Here is a 20,273-nt window from a genome sequence, read left to right as displayed (position 1 = left end):
CAATGGGTTTTATACTGTAATCAAAATAAACTGTTGTATTTTGAACCAAGTGGAAATTGCAGATTCTGAACGTTCAGTGGCACCTGGTAGGGCCAGACAACTGGTTTTTTCTTTTCATGTGAAGCTGTAAGAATCACTGAATGAATGATATTCCATCCAAGAATCAACTGGATGAGTGCCATGTGTCTTTTATTTTGTAATTTTTCACTGTAGCTGCTAATGCTTTGCATTTGTATAACGCAGAAGGTGCTTTCCTACCACATGTGATTTTCAGAGCTCAGAGGACGCCGGCTCAGGAATGAAGCTGACAGAGAGCAGTACCAAGCACTGGTGTGAGCCTGGACCCTGCAGTGCCAGACCCCCAACTTGTCTGTCCTCCTAACACAGGCAGATAAGTACACTCTTTCACTTGTTACTTTTTTTTTTTTAATTAAAAATAGAGATTTATTAGGGCAACATGACATAACATAAAGCAGTAAACAGCATGACAGGGCATCCTTTCAAAAGTAAACACCAGGGATCAATTATGTGGCTTCCTCATTAATCCCTGTTATCAATGACTAATGAATCTAAAGATTAAATGAAACTTCCTTTCTACAAGATGTTGGACACTTCAGTTTATTGTAGGTTTTCTAAATGTGACTCTCTCTTCTCATGGGAGGGACATTTCATCAGAAAACATACTGGTGGGATCTGGCCTTGCTTCACAGTCAGTGCCCCAACATGCCCGTCTCACATCTGCCCAAAGCTGTGTGACCACATTCACTGACCAGCCAGGGACAGACCAACCCACACCTGTCCAATAAACATTCCTGCAATGGCTCTGCACTCAAGACAAACCCCACACCACTCCGGGAGGGGGACTGTCCCAAGGTAGGGCAGAGGCTAAAAGAAATTGAACCTAAACTCTTCATCAGGGGTGTCCGGGGTGGCCTTGGTTCCACCCACTGGGCGAGGCCTACAGACCCTTCGGCTCTTCTTTCTGGTGGCCTCACCTACAGGCTGCACGTGTGCTGAGTGGGCTGCTGTGGAGGTAGGGGAACAGAGTTTCAGAACTGAATAACAACAGTGCACAGTAACTGCGTACTTCCTGTGTGCCCATACAATTCCAAGTCCTTTGTATTAACTGATTTATTTTGTCCAAATTATGAGGCAGGTATCATCCCTCCCCATTTTATAATCACAGAACTGAGGCACAGAGAGATTAACTTGCCAAAGATGTTAAAGCTACTAAACAGAAGTTCCAGGAATTGAACCCAGGGCACCTGGCTAACATCTATGCCACCCAGGCTTCACAACCAACACAGAAACTCAAGGCACAGCTGGGTTTCCCAATCCTGGGTTGCCATGAGTCAGAATCCACTAAACCCAAAAAAAGCCCAGTGCCATCGAGTCAATTCCGACTCATAGCGACCCTATAGGACAGAGTAGAACTGTCCCCATAGAGTTTCCAAGGAGCTCCTGGTGGATTTGAACTGCCGACCTCTTGGTTAGCAGCTGTAGTACTTAAACAGTACGCCACCAGGATGGCAATGGGTTTGGTTTGGGGCATGACCAGCATCCTTTCCCTCCCTCCAGCATCTTCTGTCCCTGCCTCCGTGGTCGCGGCCCTAGTTCTGAGAGGTTGAGGCTTTCTCTCTTTCTACTCCCCTAGAATTCCCTGAGCAGTCTCCTTCCCCTGACAGGCCCTGTTACTCCGGGCTTCTTCCTTTAACTCCTAGGATATGCCCCTCCGCTTCTTTATACCAGGCCATCCTGAATCAACCAATTCCCGGGCCCTCACCAGCCCTGAGGGCCCGCAGGGCCTCGCGCCGCTCTGCTTCCATCTGAGCCCGGTAGTCCCCAAACAAGGAATGCATCAGCTGCCTCTTCCGGGGCAGAGGGGTTCTTTGGCTTCGCAGGGTCCGGACTGCCCCAGCAGCTTGTTCTTCTGCGGGTAAAGACAGAGGACCACCTCCGGTTACACCCCAGGCAGGACCTGGAGGCCCCAGAGCCGTCAGCCCCCACGCATCCCCCGGTTCCGCAGGAGGGTCTCACTCTGTTTTGGGCTGGCTCTCCGGGTCCTGAGGCCGAGCTCCAGCTGCTCTATGCACCAGGCCAGTTCCCGGGCCAGCTGCTCCGCCTGGGATGGGTTGGGAGCGGCTGTCAGCGGGCACAGGGACCCCAGCCCCGCCCGACTCCACCCCACAGGGACCCCGCGGCGCACGCCGCGCCCCTCGCCTCCGTCGCCCGCCCGCGGCCTCGCACCCTGGGCGCCCCGGGGCTCGCTCTCCCGACTCCGGCCCGCTCTTGCCTGGGCCTCGGCGCTTGCGGGAGGCTCCTCCGGGGCGGGCTTTTTTGAGGGCCCTTTGCGGGTTTTCTTCTCGGGCTTCCTGGAGGCGGCATCGGCCTCAGAGCTCACGGGGTGCGCCCCGGGGGCGGCGTCTCTGCACGCGGGGTGCCCCGAGCAGGGACCGGCCGGGCGGGACGTCACCGGGCCAGGACCCGGGTCGCTGGCAACGGGGCCGGGAGGCCGGGGGCTGTGGGGCGCGCAGGCCGTGCCGGGCCCCTCCGATGTCTCCCGAGCAGGGCGCCCCGGAGGCTGAAGAGAGGGGGGTGGCAGGGGATCACCGGGGCCGCCGGCAGCCCGAGGCCCCGACGCCCGAGTCCGCCCCGACGCCCGAGTCCTCTCCGCCGCGCGCGCCGCCATGCGCCGCCGCCGCCGCGGGAGCGGACGTAGAACGTGGCGCCGACGCTGCACTCCCTCCTCCGGAAACGCGTCCGGGACGCAGGGTTCCGCAGGGCTCAGGCGGCGGGCGGGGTCCGCGCGGCTCTGAACGGCCTCCGGGAGGAGCCCGCGGAAGGTCGGGAACGGGCGTTTACAGAGCGCGGAGCTGGGTGAAAGGGACGCTGGGATGGGAAGTGGTGCTTCAGGTCAAAGGCATGCGAGGTGTTTCTAGGAGGCAGTGAGGCAAGTTTGGGAAGAGGGTCGTGGCCTCAAGAGCCAGTTAGGAAACAGGCCCCGAGCCGGGGGCTGTGCCAGTGAAGGGCTCTGCAGGGCAACCTTGGACAGCAGATTGCAGGCAAGATTGCAGGCCCCGCTCCATCCTGCTTCCTTCTAATCTCCCTGCTTGCAGACCAGACCCCCGCGCCTGTGCTGTGAGACAATTAGTGTGACCTGAGGTTGGACCCGAGGTCTGGGACTCAATGTCAAGAAACTGGGGATAACTGGACTTCAGAAGCAGGAGTCCATCTGCTACTTCTGTGCTAATAACTAGCCCACCCCACAACAAATATACATGCCACCTACCAGGAATTTAATGAATGTGTATGACTTCCCCTTTCCCGAGTAGCATAAAAACTTTCTCCAGCCCTTTGTTCAGGGAGACAGTGCTTTGAAACCCATCTCCTTGTCTCCTTGCTTGCTGCAAGCAATAAACTATGCCTGCTTTCAATCTGCTTGACTCTTAGTTATTCTTAACGAGAGTACAAGAGAGGAACCCATTGTGTTCAGTAACAGGAGGACCAAAGACACATGGGAAAGACTAGTCAAAGGACCAATGGACCACAACTGCCACAGCCTCCACCAGACTGAGTCCAGCACAATTAGGTGGTGCCCAGCTACCACCACTTGTCTTTGGGTGAAAACCCTAGGTTTTGTTCAGCGTGACTTGTTACAGCCAATAAACAAGAGGCTGAGGTGGGAGATCAGAAAGACACCTTTATTTCGTTGTACAAGGATAGGAGCAATCGGGGCTGTTGCCTCCCACATTGCTTGCAAGCAGCTTGGGGAGGTAGGCTTTGACAAGGAGCAGACAAGGAAATGCAAATTCATCATGCATATTCAGGATTGACCTTCACTCAGGCGTTCAGAGCTTGGGGATGACTATGCATTTTCTTTAGACAGGGTTTGATCTCCCAGGATGGAGGAAGAGGTTGATTTTCTTTCATCAGGAGGTTAAGTCTCCTCCCAGAGGCAGGTTGAGGCCATTTATAGTCTGTTCTGTGGTTATCTTGTTAAGGACAATGTTAGAATGTGCAGCTTATTCTGCTTGGTGTAGGAGGATAAGCCTGAGCAGGTGTTTGTCACAAGGGTTGGGCTCTGAGGCTGCCTGCTTCACACTGACTGCTCTGACAGGGATCATAATAGAGGGTCCTGGACAGAGCTGGAGAAAAATGTAGAACAAAATTCTAACTCACACAAAAAGACCAGACTTACTGGCCTGACAGACTGGAGAAACCCCGAGAATATGATTCCAGGCACACTTTTAGCTCAGTAATGAAGTAACTCCTGAGGCTCACCCTTCAGGCAGAGCTTAACCGCTTAGACAGGCCCATAAAACAAAACGAGACTAAAGAGACACACCAGCCCAGGGGCAAGGTCTAGAAGGCAGGAGGGAACAGGAAAGCTGGTAATGAGGAACCCAAGGTGGAGAAGGGAGAGTGTTGACATATCTTGGGGTTGGTAACCAATGTCAGAAAACAATATATGTACAAATTGTTTAATGAGAAGTTAGTTTGTCCTATAAACCTTCATCTAAATTGAAAAAAGAAAAGTCTAGAAGGAGTGGGGCAGATGGGTGAACAAAACATCTGAGAACTGGGCTCAGCGTGGGCCTCTGAGAACAGGGCTAAGTTGTGGGCCATCAGGACTCTGAAAAGAGAGGGTCAGGTAGGGGTCCCTCTTAAGAGCCTGTGAGAAAAGAGTGTGAGACCTGGGAGATCTGGAAAGAAGTGGAGTAGATGTGAGCTACAGGAGTCTGGGGGAAGTGGGAACAAGTATCTAGTCTGGGAGGTCTCAAAGGGTAAGTTTGGCCATCGGAGATAGTTGATATATTAATTATCTGTTGCTATGTAACAAATTACCCCAAAACTTAGCAATTTAAAAACAACAAATATTTATTATCTCATACAATTTCCGAAGTTCAGAAACCTGGCAGCAGCATAGCTGGTGCTTCAGGAAAAGTGGGCATCAGGCTTGTATCCTTTCACTGTACTTATTCAATCTGTATCCTGAGCAAATAATCCAAGAAGCTGGACTATATGAAGAAGAACGAGGCATCAGAATTGGAGGAAGACTCATTAACAAATCTGCAATATGCAGATGGTACAACCTTGCTTGCCGAAAGTGAAGACAACTTGAAGCACTTACTGATGATCAAAGGCCAGAGCCTTCAGTATGGATTATGCCTCAACATAAAACAAAAATCCTCACAAGTGGACCAATAAGCAATATCATGATAAATGGAGAAAAGATTGAAGTTGTCAAGGATTTCATTTTACTTGAATCCACAATCAACACTGATGGAAGCAGTAGTCAAGAAATTAAAAGACACATTGCATTGGGCAAATCTGCTGCAGAAGATCTCAAACGGTTGTAGAGGCTGGAAAATCCCAAGTCCGTGGATCAGACTGGAGGCTTCTCCAATTGGAGGCTTCTCCTGACTCACGTAGCTGCAGGGGCTGGTGAACCCAAGATGGGCAGGTCAGACAGCAGGCCTTAGGCTCACAGGTTGTAGGAGCTGATGAATCCCAAGATCGACAGGTAAGCTGCTAGCTCAAGTCCCAAGAACCAGAGGTCAGATGAACAGGAGCCAGCTTCAGGATCCAGAGAGAGCAAAAATCCCCCAAGCCTTGCCAGAATGTCCACTTATATTCAATGCAGGCCTCACACCCAAGGAAACTCCCTTTCAACTGATTGACTACTCACAGCAAATCCCATCATGGAGGTAATTACATCAGATCCCATTATGGAGGTGATTACATCATTACCTAGCTGCCAAACTACATTGAAACTGCCAAACCACTGAGAATCATGGCCCAACCAAGTTGACACACAACCTTAACCATCACAGTCTACCCCTTGTCAACTTGGCACTCGTGTACATCTCCCTAAACCATACACAATCTCTAAATAAAGACAATTATAAAGTCATACTTGTGCCTAATGTGATACAGCTAACACGCGTACAACCGAAAATGCACTAGCCCTTTTTACAAAAAACCAAAAATATCTGATGCACACATATAAAGAAGAGATACTCATAACAATTAGAGTCCTCATTTCTGCAACTAGTCATGTGGTCGTAGCTGGTATTTAGAACTACCTTCTTCCACCAACCATTCTGTATTCCCTTTACCCCTCAGCAAGCACCTCAACTGGTTGTGGTTCTTTGCCTGGTGGGGTGACCCAAACTACATTTCTGAAGGGTCTGGGCTATTAGTAGTCATGTTGCAATTGGGTTGCTGTAGTTTTCCATTGACTTCAATCACAGGGCATTGTAGTACTAAGAGATGTCCTAAGGGATCTCCCGCAGTCCAGACACATTCTTCTTTACCTCCATTATGGAATATCAATCCAAGTTCCTCTTGGTAATCAGGATCAATTACACTAGCCAATACAGTAACTCCCCTCTTTGCCTGTTGATCCAGAGGCATGAGGACCCCAAAGTGGTCAGGTGGCATTGTTCACTTCAAGTTCAATGGAATCAGAGTTGTGTGTCCAGGTGGGAGCGTTCTTCCCTTTGAAACTAAGACCTTTAGACCTGCAGAGCATTAGGTTGAGGGGATAGGAAGCAAAAATTTTTCAAATGGGTCACTAGGGGTAATATGAGTGATTCCACTCCCATTTCTACCCCTTGATTCCTGGACCCATGAACCCTGGCTATGAGAGAAACAGTACCACATATTGGACACTGGTTTAGAGCATATGCAGCACACTGGGGAACATTACCCCAACCCTGCAAGGTATTGCTACCTAGCTGGTGCTGTAATTGTGTCTCTAGAAGCCTATTCCATTGTTCTATCAAGTCAGCTGCTTCAGGATGATGGGGAACATGGTAATACTTGTGAATTCAATGAGCATGGGCCCATCATCACACTTCATTTGCTGTGAAGTGAGTCCCTTGATCCAAGGCAATGCCATGTGGGATTCTATGATGGTGGGCAAGGTATTCTGTAAGTCCATGAATGTAGTTTTGGCAGAAGCATTGCGTGCAGGGAAGGCAAATGTGTATCCAGAGTAAGTGTCTATTCCAGTAAGAACAAAACACTGCCCTTTCCATGATGGAAAAGGTTCAATGTAATGAACCTGCCACCACATTGCTGACTGATCCCCTTGAGGAATGATGCCGTATCAGGGACTTAGTGTTGGTCTCTGCTGCTGGCTTACTGGGCACTCAGCAGTGGCTGTATCCAAGTCAGCCTTGGTGAGTGGAAGTCCATGTTGCCAAGCCCATGTATAACCTCCATCCCTGCCACCATGGCCATTTTGTTCATGAACCCATTAAGCAATGACAGGAGTGGCCGGGGAAAGAGGATGACTGGGTCCCATAGAACGTGTCATCGTATCCACTTGCTTGTCAAAATCCTCTTCTACTGAGGCCACCTTTTGGTGAGTATTCACATGAGGCACAAATATCTTCACTTCTCTGGCCCACTGAGAGCGGTCTATCCACATATGTCTGCTGCATACCTCCTTGTCACCAATTTTCCAATCATGTTCCTTCCAAGTCCCTGACCATCCAGCCAAGCCACTGGTCACAACCCATGAATCAGTATTCAGTCACACATCTAGCCATTTCTCCATCTAAGCAAAGTGAACAACCAGGTGCACTGCTAGAAGTTCTGCCCATTGGGAGGATCTCCCTTCACCACTGTCCTTCAGGGAGGTTCCAGCAAGGGGCTGTAGTGCCGTCACTGTCACGTAGAACCATCTGTAAACCAGACATGAGTTTTCTCTTCCTCAGTCAAATGATCATAAGGAACTCCCCATGAGGCCATAGATGCATACTAGGAGAGGGCAGATAATGTGATAGGAGTGGACTATGGGCATTTAGGCCACTTTCTCATGCAACTTACTTGTGCCTTCAGGTCCTGCTCAGCCCCGATCTTGTATATACCACTTCCATTTAATGACGGAGTGGTGCTGTGCACATCCGACTTTATGACTCCGTGGGTCAGACAACACCCAGTTCATGATGGGCAGCTCAGGCCATATGGTGGCTTGGTGGCCCATGGTTAAGCATTCAGTCCCTACTAAGGCCCAGTAACAAGCCAAAAGCTGTTTCTCAAAAGGAGAGTTATCTGCAGAGGATGGCAGGGCTTTGCTCCAAAATCCTAAGGTTCTGTGCTTTGATTCACCATTGGGGCCTGCCAAAGACTCCAGGCAGCATCTCTCTCTGCCACTGACACTTCAAGCACCATTGGATCAGCTGGATCAAGTGGCCCAAGTGGCAAGTGGCTTGCACATCAGCCTGAACCTGTTGCAGAGCCCCCTCTTGGTCTGGGCCCCACCCAAAACTAGCAGCTTTTTGAGTCACTTGATAAATAGGCCAGAGTAGCACATCCAAATGAGGGATATGTTGCCCCCCAAATCCAAAGAGGCCCACCAGGCATTGTGCCTCCTTTTTAGTTGTGGAAGGACCAGATACAGTAAGTTATCCTTCACTTTACGAGGAATATCTTGACGTGCACTGCACCACTGGACCACTAGAAATTTCACTGAGTTTTGTTTGGAAGGTGCCTGAATTTTTATCTGATTAATTTCCTATCTTCTAGAATGCAAATGTTTTATCAGTAAGTACAGAGTCAATGACATTTCTTCCTTACTAGGTCCAATCAGCATAATGTCATCCTCGTAATGGACCGGTGTGATGTCTTGTGGAAGGGAAAGGCGGATTAAATTATGACATAGGGCTGGAGAGTTAATACGCTTCTGAGGTAGAACAGTAAAGGTGTATTGCTGGCCTTGCCAGCTGAAGGCAAACTGCTTCTGGCAGTCCTTCACATCAGACGTGGAGAAAAAGGCGTTGGCCAGGTCGACAGCTGCACACCAGGTACCAGGACATGGATTAGTTTGCTCAAGTAATGAAACCACATCTGGAACAGCAGCTGCCATTGGAGTCACCACCTGATTAAGTTTTCAATAATCCATTGTCTTTCTTCAAGATCCATCTGTTTTTTGCACAGGGCAAATTGGCAAGTTGAATGCGGATGTGTTGGGAATCACCACCCCTGCATCCTTCAAGTCCTGGATGGTAGCAGTAATCTCTGCAATCCCTCCAGGAATGCGGTATTGCTTTTACTTTTGGTTTACTGTTTTCCTAGGTAATGGCTTCCACCTGGCTTTTCCTACCATAATAGCCCATACTTCATTTGTCAGGGATCCAAGGTGGGGGTTCTGCTAGTTGCTTAGTATATCTATCCCACTTATGCATTCAGGAACTGGAGAAATCACTACAGGATGGGCTTGGGGACCCATTGGATCCACTGTAAGCCAAACCCGAGCTAAGACTCCATTAATAACTACACACCCCTGCTCTGACTGGTGACCACAGCAAAGTTTTGGGTCTCCTGGAATTAGTGTCAGTTCAGTGCCAGTATCCAGTAATTCCCCAAAAGTCTGATTAGTTCATTTTTCCAATGAATTTTCACTCTTTTTTAAAAGGCCGTAGATCCCTTGGGGGAAGAAAGATTAATAATATACATTTTTGGCAGTGTAGTAGGGTCTTTCCTCAAGTAGACCTGGCCACCCCTTCATTCAAGGGGTTGTGAGTCTGTAAACTCACAATTGACTGAGAGGCTGTGACTCTCTATCCTAGCAATTGGAGTGTGTTGTTGACTTGAACTAGAATTTTTCTGCTTGTGCAGATCGAGTAAATATTAAGCAGATTTCCTATCTATTTCACTCCTAGGGACACAGCAGATCGAGTAAATATTAAGCAGATTTCCTATCTATTTCACTCCTAGGGACACGATGCCTAAGCAGCCATAAATCCATATAAGTCAACTATTCTGATTATTGTTTGGAGTCCGCTGAAGTATGAAAAATATCACTACCAATAGATCAGGTATTGGTGAGAGGCGAGGTTCTGGGTGATTGAATGTTTGATACCTTTCTACAACTTTGTCAGAATGAGAAGTATAAGGAAGCTGGCTGGTTGGTCCTACTTTTCTAGATAAAGTGGCGAAAGAAAGAAATGAGCTCAGGGCTTCAGAGTCACAGCTCAGGCACCGCATAAATGACCTCGAATTTTCCACTTGTGTCTTGAAAGCAGCCTTATTTCTTGTAGTAACTGAGCTGATGTTGCTGAAAACCAAACCCAGGGTCTTATCAATAGAATGACTGAATTATAATGCCAACTGATATCACTGTCTTTCTCTCTATATTTATATGCTTTACTGGTTTTGCTTCTTTAGAGAACCCAAATTAAGACATGCATTTCCATGCATGCATAAACCAAAAACCAAACCCATTGCTGAGGAATCGATTCTAATTCATAGCGACCCTACAGGACAGAGTAGAACTGCCCTATGGAGTTTCCAAGGAGCACCTGGTGGATTCAAACTGTGAGCCTTTTGGTTAACAGCTGAACTCTTAACCACTACACCACCAGGATTTCCACATATGTGTATATATATACATATTTTACATCCACGTAGAGCTTGTTTGAACGACAGCCACTGCTTGACTGATTCCAGATGTACAGGACTGCTGGATGCGTTTCAAATTTGGCAACTCACTGTGGGATTTCAGGGGAAACGTAGACAGAAACAAAACCCAAAGTGAGGGAAACAGGCATAACATTTCTTCTCCCCTTCTCCTGGTGGTTTTGCCAACTCTGATATCCTGATGGATCCAGATAAGCCCAAGAGGCTGTGTGGGTCTCACCAACACGGCCTGGACAGAGGCTGTGGTTCTGCACAGAATGTTTATGTTCAACACCCAAGATAACACTGGTGTGTGTGTTGGGGGGGGCGGGGGGGAGTCAGCGTCAAAACACACATCCTTTACTCTGCAGTACGAGCAGGATATCACATGCAAGTTTGAGCCCTGCTTGATTTTATCCTATTGGAGTGAAATACTCTGCTATTTGCAAAGTTTCAGATGTTGTGTTTTCACATAGGAACATCTATAAAAAGGTTTGGTTACAATCAGGCTGAACTCAGAATGGATGTCGGCCTCAAGGGTTAATTTCTACTGAATGTGTGTGTGTCTTTTGTTGCATAGCCCTATGGGTTTCATGGGATCCACCCACTGGACACACCCTTCACACTCCTGAGAAAACACACACACACACACCACATTTTTTTTAAGCAGAGCCATGGGGCAAAAGCCAATAGAAGTATTAAAATCATCCAAAAGAGAGATGGTCTGAAAATTCAAAGTGTGGAGGGCATAATTTTCTCCTGCTTCCTGTTCATGTTAGGTTGTGACTACTTTTGCTACTGTTTTTAGTGTTTTCACTCCTGACCGCAGGTGTCCCGTGGAGCAGTTGGCTCAACTGTCCTTCCATACCTCCTAGCCTCACACATCCTCATACTTAGTAGCTTCTTTTTACCTCAAACAGGGCAGGGTTCATGCTATGAGACACCTTTTTCTGCAACTTGCAATCTCATGGAACACAACAGCGTGACCCATCCAGAGCGATTGAGCCTCTCATTGTTGGTGGACGTGGACATGATTCCTTTCTGCTGCCCTTTCAGCAGAGCTGCAGTGAACATCTTATGTGTGTCATAATCTACGGATCCTCCACCCAGGAGAGACTCCCAGGAATGGGACTGCGGGGTGAAAGAAATGCACATTTGAAGTTAAGATTGCTAGATCTTAACTTCAAATGTGCATTCGAAAACAGCTGTGTCAGTTATGTGGCCACAAGGAGTCTATGATGGTGGCTGCATCCCTGCATCAAGCCTGGTCCTGGGTATGATCACTCTCTTTAATTCTTCCCAATCTGGTGGAATCAATGTTACTTAGATTTACCATTGCCATGTGAGATGAGCCCCCTTTCAGTTGTTTACAGCCATTTGAATTTGCAACCCCTGAGTCATCTGTTCAGATCCTTGACCCTGTGGGGATCTTTCTCCTACCTCAGGGTCTACAGGCATTCACCATAGCTTCAGTTTCTCAAAACTCCTTTTAATACAAAGAAAGAAAAATACATGTCTTGCTTTGCCATCAAAGGGGATGTCATGGGGTGTGTCTGCTCTGTGCACTGTCTCCAAACTGGGGATGAAATGAAGTTGCACCCGACCCTTCCTCTCATGGCAGGAGCAGGCCAAGCTTCACACAGCATGGGAACATCACACAGCCCTAGCAGTGGAAAGCTCTGGGCTCTGACCATGTGACTTAAAGCGGGCGCTTGACATTGCTAAGCCTCTGTTTTCTCATCTCTAGAATGGGGATATCTTATGAGGACTCACTGGGAGGATTATGCTCTTAATACAGGGTGATACCATGATTAGTTGGTCAACACAATGACTTGAGGTTTCTGATATTTTTAATCATACCTCACCTCAAATTCAGCTTTGAAAGACAAGAACCACTTTCTGCTGGAGGCACAGCAGACCAAAGTCCCTGCCCTCCTAGGCCTCCATTCTAGTCAGAGAGTCAGACAAGAACACTAGACATGGTAAGCAGGTAGTGTCCACAGTACATTAGATGTGATGATCTCATGCCTCCTCTAGGTACGGATGCATCCTTCCCTATTCTCACGGGCACAGCAGACCCCAGGACCAGCTGAAAGAGTGAATCGGCTTTGGATTGAGAAGGAGGTGCTTCTGCCTCCACAGAAAGATGGGAGAGCAGTGGGGGAGCTGTGGTTGGGGAGTGGCAGGGCAGAGCCCTGGGTCCTACACATTTAGATTACCCTCAGAATGAATTCAGGGGCTTCCCCCTGCAGGAAGAAAGAGGGCACAGAGAGCTGGGGCTGGAGCCCGGTTGTCCTGGGGAGCAGAGGGGAGGCTGGATGCTCAGAGCTGGCCCCTGAGAGAACCCATTCCCACCACAGTCTCCTCCATGCTCTGTTTGACCCCCTTCCCAATCGGAAATCCTGAATCTCCTGAACCTCAGTCGTGGGGGTTCAGCTGCATAAAGGGCTGTGGTATAAGGGACCCTGCCCTTTGGGAGAATAGTGTCAGCAGGAAGAAGAGACACTCACGCACATAGAAAATAAGGCAGCAGCCTGGAGCACAAGATCCATGTTGAGGAGCCATGAGAACCCTGGGCAGGCGGGGACAGGAGGATGGACTCCATTTCTCCCTTAGTTGTCACATACCTGCTGTGTGCCAGGCCCTGCAGTGAACACACAGACACAACTTCTCCCGGCCCTCAGGGTGTTTTCTGTCTAGTGTGGAGGAGGCTGGGGGTGGGGTCTACAGGGAAGTATGTCGGGCTTCCTGATAATGGAGAGAGTTGGCCAGGTCATTGAAGGAGAGTTCCTGTGACCAAGGCTTTTTGCTATCCCCCTGCTGGGTGATCAGGCCTGCCATTTCCAGGACAGCCAGAGTGGAGTGGGACACAGCGGGGTGGGGCTGGCCTCTGGAAGATCAGGGGCTGGCACAGAGGTACAGCCCCTTCAGGGGTGCCATGGGAGGGCAGTGTGGAAGGAATATGTTGGACTCACACCTGGAGTGCCGTGCCCACCTGGTCCTTGCCCAGCTGGAGCACCCAGAACCCACTGAGACAGAGCCAGAGGGTGAGGAGGATGCGGGTGGGTGCATGCGAGCATGCGTGCATGGGCGCGAGGCTGGGCCACACAGGGAGCAATCTCCAGAAGCTGGTGTTAGGCCAGAGCTGAGGGTAATCTCAGACCACTCACCTGGTGGACTGCTCTCTGGGAAAACTTTCCGGAGAGGAGTTCTCAGGATTGGGCTTCTCTTAATGGCAGTGAAAATTTTTTCATCTTTGGAAAGGCACAAGGAAAGGTGAACTTTTTTCTTCTTGCAGCCCCAGCACAGCTGTCACCTCTGGAACCCAGTCCAGGTCCACCTTGATTGTTGCCTCCAGAGCCTGCTCCAGGCCCACGTTGAGCGTTGCCTCCGGAATCCTCTCCAGATCCACTTTGAGTGTTCTTTCCGAAATCTGCTCCTGATCCACATCAAATGTTCCTTCTGGAGCCCACTCCAGGTTAAGGTTGAGTGTCAACTCCAGAACACACTCCAGGTCCACATCGAGTGTTGGCCTTTGGAAAATGCTCCAGATCCATATTGAGCGTCACCTCTGGAACACGCTCCAGATGCACATGAAGATTCACCTCCAGAACCCGCTCCAGATTTACACTGAGCATTGCATCTGGAACCCACTCCAGATTCACATGAGGATTCACCTCTGGAACCTACTCCAGATCCACATTGAGCATCCCACCTGCAACCTGCTCCAGATCCAAGTCAAGCATTGCCTCCAGAACCCTTTCCAGATCCAAGTAGAGTATCACCTCCAGAACATGCTCCATATCCACATAAATATTCACCTTTGGAACCCACTCTAGATCCACATGAAGATTCACCTCCAGAACCTGCTCCAGATCCATGTTAAGTGTTGCCCCTGGTACCCACTCCAGATCCATGTTGAATTTGGCCTCCAGAACAAGCTCTAGATGCACATGAAAATTCTCCTCTGGAACCAATTCCTGATCCATATTGAGTGTCACCCCAGGATCCCGCCCGAGATTCACATGAAGATTTACCTCTGAAACCTGCTACAGATCCATATCGAGATTCATCTCTGAAACCTGCTCCAGATCCACACTGAGCATCGTGTCCAGAACCCACTCCAGATCCACATGAAAATTCAGCTTTGGAACCCATTCCAGATCTACACAAAAATTCACCTCCAGAACCTGTTCCAGATTCACATGAAAATTCACCTGCTGAACTCACTCCAGATCCACATGAAGATTCACTTCTGGAACCTGCTCCAGGTCACATCGAGTTGCCTCCAGAATACATTCATGATCCACATGAACATTCACCTCCAGAATCCGCTCCACATCCGCACTGAGCTTTGAGACTGGAATCCGCTGCAGAATGACATGAAGATTCACCAGCAGAACCCACTTCAGATCCACATGAAGGATTCACCTCCAGAATCTGCTCCACATCCACATCAAACATCCCATCTGGCACCTGCTCCAGATCCATATCGAGCGATGTCTCTGGGACCTACTCCAGATCCACCTTGAGCACTCTGACTGTAACCCGACACAGATCCACATCGACCGTAGACTTCAGAACCTGCTCTGGATCCACATCGAGTGTCATCTCTGGAACATGCTCCAGATGCCTGTTGAGCATCACCTCCAGAAAATGCTCCAGATCTGTGAAAGAATCGCTTCCAGAAGCTGCTCCAGATGCATACGAAGATTTGCTTCTGGAACCCACACCAGATCCACATCAAGCCTCACCTCCAGAACCTGCTCCGGACCTACCTGGAGTGTCATCTCCAGAACCCACCCCATGAGGCAGAACCAGCCTCAGAACCTCCTCCAGCATAACGTCCTGAGTCGAAGCAGGCATTAGCTCTGCTCCAGAGCCTTCCTACTCCTTACCTGAGAGGGCATCTTTTCTATTTTTTGGCAGTTTTTTTTTTCTTGTTCAACAGTAACTTTTTCATTTAATTAATTTTAAGCTTTATGTTTGACCAAAAATAAAGTTTCATATTTTGATCATTTTAAAGTGTGTAACTCAGTGGCTTTATATGCTTTCACACTGCTGTTCAGCCATCACTACTGTCTGGTTCCAGGGCATTATCATCACCCCAAACAGAAACCCTGCAATCGTGAAGCAGTCGCTCTCCGGCACCCTCTACCCACAGCCCCTGGCATTCACAAATTTGCTTCCTGCATCTATGGGCTTACCTACTTTGGAATTTTCATCTAAATGGAGTCATACAGTATGTGACCTTTTGTTCTCAATGTTTCGACGTTCATCCGAGGTGTATCTAATTCCTTTTTATGGCTGAATGTTATCTCACTGTATGGATTTACCAAGTTTTTGTTGATGGACATTTGGGTTGTTTCCACCTTTTGACTAATATGAGTAGTGATGTTGTGATCATCTGTTTACAAGTATCTGCTTGAATGCCTGACTTCATGATAAATGCCAGGGGTGGTTAAAGAAGAGAGGGACTGGTGAGGAGACAGCCTGGGTGTAGGGAGTGAGAGTTTGGAGAGGTCAAAAGGCAGGCAAGTTGTGGGAGATAAGGACGTGGGGGAGACCCAGAGAACTCCCAAATGTGGGTAAAAAGTAGACATGAGGGCCCAGGAGGATGCGGTTTTGTATTGACTGAGGAGGTAAGAGGAATAAGTGGGCTGACCTTGCAGAAGAACTGAGAAGATGGGAGGGGTCAGAACAGCACCACCAGGTGTAGGTAATGGTGAAGTGGGAGGGGCCAGTAGGCAGGAGGGTGTAGGGAATGGGGAGGAGGGACAGATCACAAGAAGGCAAATGTGTGGGCAAAGTAGAAGGGAGGGGTTCAGTGAATGCACAGATGTGGCCAAGAGGAGGTGTGAAGGACCAGGAAGCCATGAGGTATCCAGAGTAAGGCAGTAGATGGGGGCAGTAGATGGCATAGGTGTAGGCAGTAAGGAGGTAGAAGGGTTAGGAGGCTTTCCAGGTGTGGAGGAGAACATCTGGTCTTCATGAATGATTCCTGGGATGCCATGGGGGTCCTGCTGCTTCCAGACAGTTGGACACAGGAATGCCTAGGAGGCTTCCCCAGGCCCGGTGCCATCAGCTCATGCAGGAATTGTCCTTCAGGGCCCTGGGTCTTGTCTCTGCTGTCATGGAGCAGCTCAGCTCTCCAAATGTGTGGTTTTCCCTGCAGACCAGCCAGAGTGCAGTGTGGACAGAGAGTTCAAAATGCTTGTGCTTGGCCCCAACTGGCCATGGGTCTCCCACATAAGGGGACACCAGGCTCCTTCTCAGGGACTCCCACTACTTGACAGAAATCCCTGCCCCAATGGCTAATCGGTGTTTCCTATGACACTTTCTGGGTTGAGGTAGGGGCTGGAGTTATAGGTGGGTGAGAAGGGAGTTCATCATCTGTCCTTTGAGCTTATTCTGGTTCCTGGGATACATGTAGAGGTGCTATTTTATCCCCACTTCATGGGGGAGAATACTGACCCCATATAGTTTAATGGACCAGGCCCAGGTCACCCAGCTCGTAAGGAGACCTGTAGGCTCCAGAGCCCATTCTTTGATCCACCACACAGCACATCCAGGACTTCACTCAGAGCCCATGATGCTAGGGAATTTGTAGGGTGAACAAAGTGGCTCCCAGGATCATGTAACTCATGCTCATTATGTCTGCTCATGTTCATAAGAGGCTGCCTGCGCCTTTCTTTCTATCTCATCATTTATACTTTCTCGCTCTTTGCTTCCAATCACTACCAAAAATGTATCAGGAAGAGGTTTTATGCCATTAAAAAATAACAGAAGAAGGGAAGTGGGTCCCTCTACTTAAGAGAAAAGAGAAAGCCTTGGAAGTGGCCCTTTGGGCAAAGGTACCACTGCTTAATCAGTGTCCTGTTTATTTCCTCATAGAACTTTGGTAGGGAAGTCATTTTCAAGGTCTAGAGGAAATGCACTGGAGGAAATGTAGATTTGAAGAGAAAGCTCCTTAAAACCATCCTGACCGAGGAAAATGTGATGGTTCAAGAAACGGAGGAGGAGGGTAATGAAGAAGATGAGATTTCATCTGTGGATGAGGCAGGCCAGCAATGAACTCACTCTTGGGTATGGAGAAATGGTGGTTTGTTTCTTCTCTGTGTAACCCTAATACAAACAGGGTCCTCCATGGCCCAGTCTCCATAGAGGTGCGTACAAAGAATTTCAAAGACACCCATGTCTTTTTTTATTTTTGTCAACAAGAACGCAGTTGTGAACTGACAGCAATGCTTCGTAATAATTCCCCTTCCTTCCCTCGACCTTTTGAGGAGTCACCCCCAACTCTATTGCTTTCCTCATCTCTCTAGGCCCTCTCCCTTCCTCAGCTCCTATCTAGATTGTATAGATCACCTTAGCCACTCTGTGTGACCACTCCCTGCTCCACTCCGGCCTCTCCATCCCTTGTCCTTTCCCATTATCCGTTCATGTAATGGAGCCCTGGTGGTATAATGGTTAAGAACTTGGCTGCTAACCAAAAGGTCAGCAATTCATATCCACCAGCCACTCCTTGGAAACCCTATGGGACTTTTCTACTCTGTCCTACAGGGTCACTCTGAGTCAGAATCAACTCAATGGCAATGGGTTTGGGTTTGGTTTTATAGGTGTGAATATAGCATGTATGGTATGTCATTCTGATTGTTGCCACATTACTCCAGAAAATTAGATAAATGGAGAAAGTGCAATGAAAAGTATAGAAATGACTCATAATCTCACCACTGAGAATTTTCTCCCTTAACTACTACATTTCTAGGCCTTAGTGTTGAGTTTGGATCAAACTGGAAAACATGTGTTTGGCTTTTCCATGGCATTTCCATTCCCCGCCCCCGCCCATGGTGTCATACCTGGAAGGACTAACCACCTAGAGACCACCTGGTTAGTCCACTTCTCATGCTTACAGATGGGTAGGAGCCTGAGACAGGGAGTGGAGGCAGGAAAGCCAGGCCTTTGGACTCCTTCTCCTGCACCTCAGTATCGTCTTTGATCTTTCCCCCTCATCCCTTACCTCGAAAATGTCTCTTGACTTGATATTCATCCCTCTCCTTATGCTGCCACCGGCCATTGTCTCCTATCTCCCTAGACACAGGATAAGAACAAAAACAGCTATGAGAGCTGTGACTTACTGAGTTCTTGCTATGTGCCAGAAAGGACTTCGTTCCCTCAATAACTATGAGAGAAGGAACATAACTAACCCTATTTTACAGATGAAGAAACTGAAGCTCAGAGACTTGGTAACTTGGCCAAGATGTTTGAGATAGGAGGTGATTAGAGCCAGGATTTGAATGTAAACCCTGTAATTCCGTAGTTTCTTACCAACCACTATGTTATCTGGCCTTGAGGCTAACCGTAAAAAAGTTTATAATCAACTGATTGGATTTGTGTACTGAAGCACAGCATACATACACAGAAGTGAAGAAATGGTAAGAGTGTGCAGCTCCATGAATCATCCAAAGGGAACACACCTGATAGTCAGCACCCACAGGAAACAGAACATTACCAACCCTCCCAGAGCACCAGAGAGCACAACCAGGGCCAGGTTTAGGGTCAGAGTCAGGATCTGGACTATGGCCAGGGTCAGGCTCAGGGTCAGAGACATGACCAGGGTCAGGGAACTTCTTGGGGGTTACAATAGGCAGAGATTTTCCTTTTTGTTCCCAGCTGTGAAGCAGATTAAATAGAATCAAGGCACTTCTCACAAATTAACAACATTTGTTGCAAATAGATTGCCAGCTTCACTGTGGAATGATACTTTAAACCACATGGGAGTAATTAAGGAAGTACTCCAAGGAAAAATCCTGATAAGGAATAAAGCTGCATGCTTATTAGAAGCCCTATCCCATTTCTTAAAATGAACGACAGAAAGTATTTTGAAAGTATCTTAGATGAATATAAAGCCTTAACAAGACATATGAATATACTTTCTTAATTTGAAAAGAAATAGGAAAGTAGTGTAAAATACTTGAATTTTTGGATGAATATCAATTATTATGGGAAAGAGGCATATAACATGCCAAAAAAAGGATACCAGAGACACCCTAAGTTCACCTTTGAAATGGAGATATACAAACCTAAACTAAGTACCTTCAGATTTAAATTTTTAACAAGACAAAAATTATTGTCAATTAATACATCTGATTTACAAAAGCAGCCACTTGTCTTGGCTCTTGGCTTTTAAATATACTGACAATTTAAGCCCTGTAGATATTCATCTTTAATGGTTTTAGGCATCTTTAATGGTTTTAGGCAGTGTAATAGATGTTATTAAAAAAGTCACCATCATGATGATTGAGAAAGTCTCCTCAGGACAGTCTTATAAAATGTTTGGAAGTAACATCCTTTATTTATTTGCTTATTATTTATTTATTTGAGCAACACTAGTCACAGTGGTGTCCTGTAAAAGACATTTCAGTAAGTTGAATTTATTTAAAAATTATTTAACATCGTTACTGTGTCATGCAAAAGTTGGAAACAAAGAAGAAGGATCGGTAGTTGGAAAATATGGTCTTGGTGATAGAAATAATGCCAGAGATTGAATGATAGAATTTTGCAAGACCAACAACTTCTTCACTGCAAATACCTTCTTTCACCAACATAAACGGCAACTACACACACGGATCTCACCAGATGGAACACACAGAAATAAAATTGACTACATCTGTGGAAAGAGACGATGGAAAAGCTCAACATCGTCAGTCAGAACAAGGCCAGGGCTGATTGCGGAACAAACCATCAATTGCTCATACGCAAGTTCCAGCTGAAACTGAAGAAAATTGGAGCAAGTCCGCGAGAGCCAAAATATGATCTTTAGTATATCCCACCTGAATTTAGAGATCGTCTCAAGAATAGAT

At 47.7% G+C, this 20,273-nt stretch overlaps 1 protein-coding gene across 1 annotated transcript; it reads right to left on the bottom strand.

Annotated features, from left to right (window-relative positions):
- Positions 1 to 381: 381 nt before the first annotated feature.
- C15H8orf33 (chromosome 15 C8orf33 homolog) lies at positions 382 to 14,901 on the bottom strand. Its single transcript, XM_049854585.1, has 8 exons — positions 14,842 to 14,901; positions 14,641 to 14,780; positions 13,707 to 13,943; positions 13,386 to 13,508; positions 2,294 to 2,873; positions 2,038 to 2,122; positions 1,784 to 1,930; positions 382 to 1,025 (listed from the first exon to the last, which is right to left on the bottom strand). Exons 1-8 carry the CDS (start codon positions 14,899 to 14,901, stop codon positions 886 to 888), a joined length of 1,512 nt encoding a protein of 503 aa, XP_049710542.1. The 3' UTR covers positions 382 to 885.
- Between the last annotated feature and the right edge of the window lie 5,372 nt (positions 14,902 to 20,273).

Source organism: Elephas maximus, chromosome 15, assembly GCF_024166365.1.
Source record: "Elephas maximus indicus isolate mEleMax1 chromosome 15, mEleMax1 primary haplotype, whole genome shotgun sequence".
NCBI lineage: Eukaryota > Metazoa > Chordata > Mammalia > Proboscidea > Elephantidae > Elephas > Elephas maximus.
Note: the sequence above shows the minus strand (reverse complement) of the source record. Positions and strands in the feature narration are given on the sequence as shown.